Genomic DNA, 10,942 nt, shown 5'->3' on the forward strand with positions numbered 1-10,942 from the left:
TCCCTTATAGAAAATATTCTATCTGTCTGTCTGTCTGTCTGTCTGTCTATCTATCTATCTATCTATCTATCTATCTATCTATCTATCTCTATCATCATCATCATCATCATCATCATCATCATCATCATCATCATCTATCATCTATCCATCCATCCATCCATCCATCCTTCCAACTATTTATCTTACTGATTCTGTTTCTCAGAACCTGACTAATAAAAACTATTAAAGCTTCATTTTATAATTGTTAAATTTTAATAGTAGTGTGCTATCCTTTGGTAATTCTTTACCTAATGTTCTTTGGAGAATAAAATGTAGTAGGATATGTTTTACTACAGCTTAAAATATATCTTTAATAGCCATTCCCAGGGTAAAGAGTTTATTGGAATCCAAAATGCTGACCTAAGTCTGTGAAACACTCTTGGCTCTCTTTTTGGGCAAATTCCTCATATTCCTCAAATACTTCCTTTGGGTCAAGATGCTCCAGCCACTCTTGTTTTCATTTACTTCTTGGAGCATGACATGTTTTTCCTCCCATGTTCCTTCTACCTGAAATTTTATTTACTCTCTCCATCAACAAATGCCTTCTCAATCTTCAGATCTAAGTGAAATCTCTAGGTGACTTTTCCTGTCAACAACTGATCTCATACATCTTATCGTTTGTGAGATCTTATCATATATGTGTATCTTATCGTATATCTCATGTATCTTAATCTTCATTTGGGTTGCCTCATAGGCATTTTACACTTAACCTGATCCATATATATCTTCTGATCGCTCATCTCCAGTCTGTTTTTCTCTCATTTTTCTCCATTCAGCATTATCATCATGCAGTATCTCAAGCCAGGAGTAAGCCTTGACTCATATCTTTCTATTGTCCGAAACCAATGCACCTGCCAGTTCAGGTGGCTTTAAATCCAAACTAGATCCCAAATCCCATCCTTCCTCTTTCACCTTCACAATTTTGTCTTATCCCAGTTATCATCTTTTGCTTACTCAACAGCAATGTCTTCTATTTTATTTCTGCATATACTCTTAACCTCATATAAGTGATTGCTTATATTCCCTTGCTTAGAATCTCCAGTGGCTTCTAACTCCAATTGGGAAAATATATACAAACTCCTGACTGAGGCCAGCAGTGTGGTCCAACATTATCTCCAACTTAGTCACCTTCCTTTACCTCTCTTCTTTGCTTACTACCTTTCTCCATAAATTTTTTCCCTTCTTTCCTTCCTCCCTTCCTTCTTCCCTTTCTTCCTTTTTTCTTTTCCTCTTTCCTTCCTTCCTTTCTATCTGTCATTCTGAATTCTCAGCCGCACGGTCTTTGCACCAGCTCTTCTCCCTGTTGGAATGCTCTTCCCAGATTTTTGCACATTTGGCTTCTTTTCATTTCAATCTCAACTCAAATATCTCTCTCACTGAAGATATTAACCACCAATTCTAAAGGAGACTTCCCTCTGCCAATCTCTATCACACCATCTTATTTCAAAGCTTCAAACGATTACCTCTGTAAAAGTATCTTGTTCCTGTACCTGTTTTATTTATTTATATGACTTGCAAGGGCATAATTTCACATCTAATTTCTCTTTTCAACTATGTTTAAAAACAAAACAGCATTCTATTTGGTTGTTAACTTTTCCTCACCTGTGTTTTGGTTATTAGGTAACACATTTTCACAAGTTAATAAAGACTAATTAAATACAAGCTAATGACCCTGTTTCCTGTATATATATAATAAAAAGAATCTTAAGATATGCTATTTGTGGAAATTAACAATTTAAAGTAGGCATTACTGTGACTTAATTTTTCTCATCAGAAAAAAAAGGAATTTAAAGTAAATACGAGTAAAGGGGGTCAAATATATGGTGATGGCAGGAAATTTGACTGTGGGTGGTGAACGCAGAATGCAATATGCAGAAGATGTATTACTGAATTGTACACTTGAAATCTATATAATTTTATTAAACAATGTCAGCCAGATAAATTTAATTAAAGTAGATAAATAAATAAAAAATAAGAAGTATCTGAGTGGAAGAATTATTATGGATTAATATTGTCATTAAAATAAAGCACTTAAATACATAAGTTTCTTGAGGGCAGGAACGGTGGCATTTTCATTGTTTGAAATCTGTTTTTTTGCCTAATATATTGTCTGTGAGTTCAAGAGGCACCTATCAAATTGTTGCTAAATTGAATAAAATAAACATTTTGGAATTGTTTTAATGCTTATAACCTAAAATTATTTTTTGAGCAAATGAAAGAAATTTTCTTCATTTATAATTAAGAGAATTCTAGTGAATTTATAAATATCAATAAAAATGAGTAAGATTCTCACTTCTCTATCTCATTTGCAAACAAGCAGTGATCAGGAATGAGATGAGATTCCTGCATTATAAGTTTTATGATTTGCATTTTATTGAGAAGATAATTTTTGGAACATGGCTTTTGAGACCTCTAGGCTGTTTTCCAGTATCTTGGGTTATTAGTTCTTAATATTCATTAATTCTGATTCTAGATGCCACATCATTGGTGACCCAACTCCTCTACATCAACACTAAATAATGATTTTGAAATCACCAAAGACTGTAGTTGCCATGTGACCACTTATAGAAAAGAAGCTATACTCAGTTTGAAATGATTATACAATTCTCATTACGTATGCTTTTTTCTTCCTGCCATTTTTTGGAAGGTGAGAGAAAAGCTTGTTCATTGCTCTCTCTCTATTTTTTTTTAAATCAAAACTTTTCTCTTAGTATAAACTTTCCCACTGAGAACCACCCAATTTAGAAGTTATTGGACAGAGTCAACACCTGATGAGAAGATTATAAAACTTTGCTTTAGTACGTTGAGGGCACCTGGGATTTTGTTTTGTTCTTCCCTCTATTTATTATAACCATAAATAAAATGCTTCACTAAAGCAATTGCAGATAATTACAAGACAAGCAGTTCTATTTCAGTGGTCTTAATTTCACACTTTTTAGAATTAAACAATTGTCTTGACTTCGCACATACATATAAATATGTGTGTATATATGTATGTATATGTATATATGTGTGTATATGTGTATGTATGTATGTGTATGTATGCCAGGGAAACAATATTTATGGAAAACTGGTTGAGGGCAAATTATAATAGGTTTTGTTTAGAACAGAAGCTCTTAGAACAGAAGTTACAAACAAAAGTCACAAAACCTGACTTTATTTGTCCTGCATGGTGCTTTATAACCATGGTTCTTGTTATTATTATTACTTAACCTTTAGCAATCAGGAGATTTCACATGGAAATTCAGATTTCCACCTTCTCCCAAAAAATCAGGAAACACTATAAAAAATTATGTGCAGTTCAAACATTGGTGACTCCATGATTTTAAACTGCAAATGGCAACAATTTAAAGGCTTCCATCCCTTCGTTTTGATGTTTCTCTTCCATATCAAATGGTGTAAGGTGCAAGCACTCAAATGCATACCCAGAATGCTCCCTGGTTTAATGGGGTATTATATGCAATCTTATTCTACCTGTAATTTTTTCTCCCAATTTCTATGTTCTATCAATTTTTCCTTCATAAAGTTTTTCACATTTGGGCTTATCTTCTTCCTCTCCTTGTTATGACTTTTATCCAGGTCATATTTTTCTCCCATCAGGGCTACTGAATGTGTTGCTGTCTTAGCCATCACCATCCTTCTTGCCTTAACCTTTCCTCTGCCTGTCCCATCCCTCTCTGCAAACTAGTTATATATTTATATACTTCAACATATTCAAATCATGCCTCAACATATTAGTTCCTGCTCTCAGATTGCAGTGACCATCTAGAACCCATGTCCAACTATTTGACCTGTAGTCAGAATTCAGTCTGTTTGTCCCCTCTCATTTTATGTTAATCCATACACAAATACCTAATTAATATGCCCAGGTCCATAGCACCAAAGCAAACATCTTCCAATCTCTGATGACTTTACTCCAAGCATTATCTTTTCCTCTCCACCTGTGCAAGTAGATCATGACTACTTTCAAGACTAGCCTCTCTAGACCACCTTGGTCCATAACAGCACAATACAGCTCATCTTGCCTGGTGCATATTTCAAAATCATATTTTATTTCTCCGATCATCTTAAAACAGGGTTTCTCCAAGTATGGTCCTTGGACCTCTTACTTCAGAATCACCTGTTGTGCTCTTAAACATTTATTCCTGAGCTCCACCTATAGACTCATGAATCCCTTAAGTTGGTACCTAGAAATCTGATAAATTTAAAATGAGAAGTCTAGAATTTAAAGGCAACATGACTAATAGTGGTACAAGACTGCCTGATGATTTGACAGAAAGTAAAATAGGATTCAATTAAATTTACAAGTGTATTTTTAGGTCTACCAGTGTCTTTCTCAAACATTATTTACCATAATTATTGATAACAGCTCTGGGTGTGGCTTTAACCAGCTCTTTGCCACCTATGCTGAGGCCATCAGGCCCATGGTCTATTGGAGAAAAAGTGGAAGGTATTTAAGAGCCTCACATTTCAGGCAAAAGCAAAATGATTAAATAATAAGCTTCTTGAGTGCAAAATTGTGTTTCTTTCTTTTCTTTTTTTTTTAATTGTTCTTTGCTCCTCTCATGCCTTATATCCAGTACACTGTAATTAATAAGTGTTGAATTGCATCGGGTAAATTGAATGAATGTTTGAAGATGAAAATTAAAAACGAACATCAGTACTCAGGTTTTAGTAATGGTGAAAACTCATTGAGTGCACACTCACTCTGAGGTCAGGCGCTGCATTCAGTGCTTCATGTAGATTGTCCAAGTGAGCTCTTGCTTCAACCTTAATAAGGTATTGCTATGATCTACATTCTAACAACAGAGTATATTCAGCTAGAATTGCACAAGGGGCAAAATACACTGTGATATGAGAAGCAACCACTTTCGTCACTTATGAAAAATCTTTTGAATAACTGTAAACCATCTATTTCATTTTGTTAAAGAGAGGGTTGATACATTTGAAATAGTGATTAATAACCATTAGAGAAGTCACCGTGACAAAGCGGTTTGAGGTACGGAACAGAATTTGGAACAGAAAGACCTGTGTTCAAGATTCAATTTGCCACTTAACAGCTCTGCAAATCTGAGCAAAATCCAAAGTCTCTCTGAAACTCAGTCCTTTATAAAATCAGAACAATATTACTGCATATCAAGTTGGCATGAAGATATTTATGTGAAATATTATGAAAATATAGAGTGCTATTACTATTAATGATTGCCGAAGCAGGATCTCAAAAACTATAACTACATTATTTTGAATCATGTTTTAAAGAGGGGGGAAAAACACAGAAATAATGAAATCTCATCTTCATAATCACATAAAGCAGGTATTACAGTCCCGGAATAAGGACTCTGAGGCTTAAGGAGGTTAAGTAACATATCATAGTCACAGCACACCTAGTAAACAGCTGAGGTGAGATTTAACAACCACATCTGCCTAACTGCAAATGCTCTGCTCTTTCCAAAGTGCCAGTTTATCTTTTTTTTTTTTTTAATAAGCCAACACATATACTTTGTCTTAACATTAAAAAGAGAGAGAGATCTATGTTTGAAAACTAACTCATTCTGATAATTCCAGATAAAGATATTGTTATCTTGAGTCTGGCTCAATTTCCTATTATGAAATATAGTAAACATGATTTGAGTGTAGCTTAAATGATGTATCCAAAAGGGATAAACCAGGTCATCTGGGAAATTGATTTTATAGATTATAAGAATTCAAGTGAACTAAACTGTACTTAATTGTACTTGATGGACACAATTTTTTCAAAAGAAAATTCTTCAGGAAACAATTTCATTATTATTTCTATATGTGACATCTATAGCCTGGTGTAATTAAAGCAAAAATAAATAATATAAACTTCACTTAAGTAGTAGTGAAGAAACCTCTATCTTCATGGATTTGAGGTTCGCAAGGAAAACAAAGGGAAATCTTTGATCCAAGTTCAATTTTTCACTTCCACATATTTTTTAAATGTTCCATTTAAAAATGTTTTAATGAAGAAAAGTTAGAGAATTTTCTCACCCTGTTACTTTTTGAAGGAAATGATTCTGAGAATATTTCATGTCTCCACCAACTTTTATCCTGAAATAGAGTTTCCAGTAGAGATGAATTCCAGCTGTTAATTTTGGTTACTGGGGCATGGGACAGAAGGAATTATATATTTTTTTTAAAAAGTAAACATTTTTAAAATGAGGATAGGGTTAAGACAGGATTAAGAATAAGAGTGGACATGAGGGTATGTATGAATGTGAAAGTGTTCATTTAAATACTGTAGATAAATTCTGAGCACAGATCATGCCCTACAAGTAACTTAAACATCTTTTCTTAAAACACTGGTGGTTAAATTCATATGCTGTTGGAGTCACACAGTCTGGGATCAAATCCCACTCTGTCACTTCTTAATTTTCTAATTTTAGGCCATTTACTTAAATTCCTTGTGAATCTATTTTCTTATCTGAAAATTAGGAATATTACTCATTTATATGATTGTTACAATGATTCAGCATAATTATCAATACACATTGTCAATGTGGTTGATGTTATTATTGTTGTTTTGGTGTTGTAGAACTTATTCAATATATATATATATGCACATATATATATATACACATATATGTGTGTGTATATATGTATATATATATATATAAGATATAGGATATATATATGTATATACATATGTGTGTGTGTGTGTGTGTGTGTGTGTGTGTGTGTGTGTGTGTGTGTGTGTGTGTATCCTATGACCTTAAAAAAGGATATTGAGGAATGGCAACCACTTAAGAGTTGTTTCTTTACAATTGAATAAATTCACAAAATGGTGTAAAATACACAGACACCTATTTAGATAAAATGTCAAGTCGGTTTTCTTTAAGAAACGTTAAAGATGTTCCTAAAATGAAAAGGTTATAAAACCAAACTTTCTAGTAAATAATCACAAGTTTATACTTATATTTTCAAAAGCGCACAAATTTGTACTCATCATAAGAGAACATATTGATTTGTGTGTGTATTTCAAGCGACCATCTTACGCACACTGTGCCTGTGGCTGACAGCATTCTCCCCTGGGAAGGTGGCTTCTCTAATTGCAGTGAATGGTGATTCTATTTGTAGACATTACTTCCTACAGCATGCATTCCTTTCTGTGATTATTATTTAAAATATACTTGTCCTCAAATTATTTAGTCTCCTTGGCTAAAGGAGAAAGTTCAACAGCACAACAAGAACCTCACAGATAATGTGTATCTGGGTTGAAAATGCCTATTTTCTTACCAACAAAATAATCTGCGTTTACTGAAATATAGGGAATACAAAAAGTGTTTCAATATAAAGATTCTCAAACTACTACTTAGGCCTAGAAGAAAAAGAAAAAAAAAAAAAACGACAAAAACAGAAGTACTAATATTATTTGAACTGCCGGGGCATTTGTCCTCTTCTCACACTATCTCTTGCTTACAAACAAAAACACAATTTTTACATTGACAGAAAATTGACAGCAAGAGGACTTACCTTCTTTCAACCAAGAAATGTTATTTTTATCATTTTCAAAGTGCTCAGCTGTTCTTACTTTTACCTTTTCCGGCTCAGTTTCTGACATCTAAGTGGAAACAAAATTTGTGATATAAAAAATTCATTAAGAACCCAAATTTATAATATTGAGCTTTATATTTAGAGACTACTACTATATTATAGAAAAATGTTTTCTCTATAGTTTTGCAGTTCACAAATGTTGTCTTACATTTTATTCATTTGTAATATATTTTTTAAAAAATTAACATTGAAAACTAAACCTTATATAATTGTTCATTTTGCAGCAGTAAAGTTTCTTATAAAATTTTACAATTTATGAATATAAAAGAATAACAGATTAACAACTAGTCACAGATCTGTAAAAAACAAATATTCAGTTGATGTTTTAATGTTTTTTAATAGTCTATAGAAAAGCATGCTGCAAAGATATAAATAATAATAAAACACAAAAGAACCTTTTCAGTAATTTATTGGTGAGAACCTTTTGGCCTAAGATAGGCCCAGCTGAGCTCTCTGAAGCTGTTGAGGAGACCTATCATGTACCTTCACTGCATTGCATTTGACTTTCATAGCTTGCTCTAATGAGCTAGGATGCTCCATTTGAATCAGCACCTCAATATACTTACCTGTGTGTTCCAAAAGGAGGAGGCCCAAGGCGTGGGACCCGGGAGCAGCGTGGCGATGCGCTGGGCAGCCTTCCTTGTTGTCTCTCGATGTCCAGCATTCCTCTACCCTGCCAGAAGTGAGCAAAGAAGCAAATACACTCCCTCCCTGGGTGGTGCTAGATTTGTATTGCTGCCAAAAGCATCCAACTTGCGGCTGAGAGCCTTTTTTGTTTTTTTTTTTTTTAGGTAATATAAAGCCTGTGGTTCAAAACAATAAAAACCTTCTTCAGTCTAGCACTTATTTAAAATGACACTCTGCAAAATCGAGTAAAAATAATGAACTCTTTTCAAACTGACAAAGTTTCTTCAGTCCTTTCCTTCCACATCCATCATTCATCACTTAGAGTTAATATAAATGGATGTTGAAAAATACATTGAGAAATATACATAGACTATTTGGGTTAAAATAAAAAGAAAAGAAACATCTAAAGCTATTTCTCTAGAAGTTCATCCTGCAGCTGACATTTTGAAAAGCAAGTTTTTCTAATATTTTATAGGAAACAAGAAAACATATCAAATTCTTTTGAAAGTCTGCAGATGTTCCAGAAAGGATTTGAAATAACATTTCAAAGAGGATTTGTCATTAAATTCTTAGTCAAAGATAATACCATTTTCAACAGAAGGTTAACAAGAAAAAGCATAACCCTTAGCTATGTCTGATGATAAATAGTCCAACATTTCTACATGCTGTCATTTTTTTTCATCATGAAATATAATATTTATTTTTTTGACCCAAAGTGGTTTGCCTTTTTATCTGGACAACTGCCTGTTATCTGATCTCCTTGTATCCATTTCACCTTCTTTCTCAACTTTATTTCTTGTACTTTGCTCCCAGGTTCACTGTCTTTAAAAACTACCTTGATCAGTGAATTTCTATACTAAGAAAACTTTCAGTTTTTCTTATTATCAATAAGATAAATTTCCGATTCTTAAAACAGCTAAGAGTGGTTGGATTCGATAACATAATTTTCAGACTGTGGCTTAACATCTTAAGATTTCTCCAAGGTGCCTATCCTTTTACTCCAATCAAATTGTAAAGCTGTCACTCAAACTTACCTGCTTCTATTATTAACATTCCAGAAATGTTTCCTCAAAAATCCCATCTCCACCCCAACCTTGAAGCCTTCTGGATATCTGTCATCTGGAAATAATCATTCCTTTCTCTGATCTCATGTGGGACTCTTGGCATGATCCTCTCCATTTTGGTCTTATGTAAGCCTATCTTATCTGACAAGACTATAAAACCCTTGAGAACTCAGCCCGTATCTCAGCATTTTATTCACCTTGCTCAGATTAGTAATGTTTAAATAAACAAAACCAGAATATCAAAATCCAATGGTGTTGTACTTTGTCTCAAAGTGATAGGAGACATCTGATTACCTAAAGTTCCTTTAGGAAGTTATACTAGCAAAGAGTCAGTTGTTTTGGACAAAGCTACCTTCCTTTGGAGGAATGGCAGGTGTCCATCAAGAAGATTACCTCACCAGTACTGACCAAGTAATTCCAGATTGACTGGTTTAAATTCCACTCCTGAGAGAGGTTAAAACTGTAATTAAATTAGGTTTTAAGTCTTGGTTTGTAGGTGTGAGCTTAACCCCAGTGGCTCCATTTGGGGCCTGTTGTCTCTTTTTTAACAAAGTATATGACATGAATTTCTATATGGTATTTTCTTTCATTTTGAAGAGCATTTTTTTTAAAAATAAATTTATTTTTTAAAATTAGTTTCAAGTAAGTATACAGTACATTGGTTAGACATCTATAATGTTCATAAAATGATCCCCACAACTGCTCCCTCCCTCCCCTGGTCCTCCACTTAGCCATCGTATTAATGCTAACTGCGTTCCCTCTGCCATGCTCCCGGTGCCCAAGTTTCAGTTACTAATTTGTACTTCTTTAACCCTTCATCTCATTCTCTCAGCCTCCCAACCCCCCTGTCCATCACCAAATTGTCCACAATATTTGTGAGTCTGTTTTTGATTAGTTTGTTCTTTTTGTTCCTTAGATACCACATATAGGTGAAATCATATGGTATCTATCTTTCTCTGTCTGATTTATTTCATGCAGCATAATAACCTCTAGGTCTATCCATGTCGTTGCAAATAATAGGATTTTATTTTTTTAATGGCTGAATAATATTCCATTTACATATGAACCATAATTTCTTTATCCAATCATCTGTTGATGGGCATTTGGGTTGCTTCCATATCTTGGCTATTGTAAATTGTGCTGCCGTGAATATTGGAGTGCATAGATCTTTACGAATTATTGTTTTGGTTTTGTTTGGATAAATACTCAGAAGTGCAATTGCTGGGTCAAAAGGTATGTCCATTTTTAATTTTTTGAAGAACCCCCATACTGTTTTCCATAGCGGCTGTACCAATATGCAATCCCACCAATAATGTATGAGGTTCCCTTTTCTCTGCATCCTCACCAACACTTGCTGTTTTTTGATTTATTGATGATAGCCATTCTGACAGGTGTAAGGTGATATCTCATTGTGGTTTTGATTTGCATTTCTCTGGAGCATCACTTTTTTTAAAATTAGACAACGTCTTGAATTCTATTTCTGTCTTTGTGAGTATTAGCGACCATTTTTTTTATGAGAGCTGTAGATATTAATAAGCATCATATTCAATTGTTTTCATCTACATCACCAAAAAAGATAATAAGAATAGGCGCCAAGTACTTTTTTATGAACCAATTATATATCACTAGTGCCTTTG

The 10,942-nt window shown here is 33.7% G+C and overlaps 1 protein-coding gene across 1 annotated transcript in view; it reads right to left on the reverse strand.

Moving 5' to 3' along the window:
* MDFIC2 (MyoD family inhibitor domain containing 2) overlaps nt 1-8,268 on the reverse strand; it is a 108,352-nt gene extending 100,084 nt beyond the window's left edge. The window contains exons 1-2 of the mRNA XM_023529710.1: nt 8,181-8,268; nt 7,534-7,621 (exon numbers count right to left, since the gene is read on the reverse strand). Coding sequence (XP_023385478.1) covers nt 7,534-7,621 — 88 coding nt within the window. The 5' untranslated portion in view covers nt 8,181-8,268. The remainder of the gene's footprint in view (nt 1-7,533; nt 7,622-8,180) is intronic.
* Between the last annotated feature and the right edge of the window lie 2,674 nt (nt 8,269-10,942).

This window comes from Pteropus vampyrus, unplaced genomic scaffold (assembly GCF_000151845.1).
Source record: "Pteropus vampyrus isolate Shadow unplaced genomic scaffold, Pvam_2.0 Scaffold41, whole genome shotgun sequence".
Lineage (NCBI taxonomy): Eukaryota > Metazoa > Chordata > Mammalia > Chiroptera > Pteropodidae > Pteropus > Pteropus vampyrus.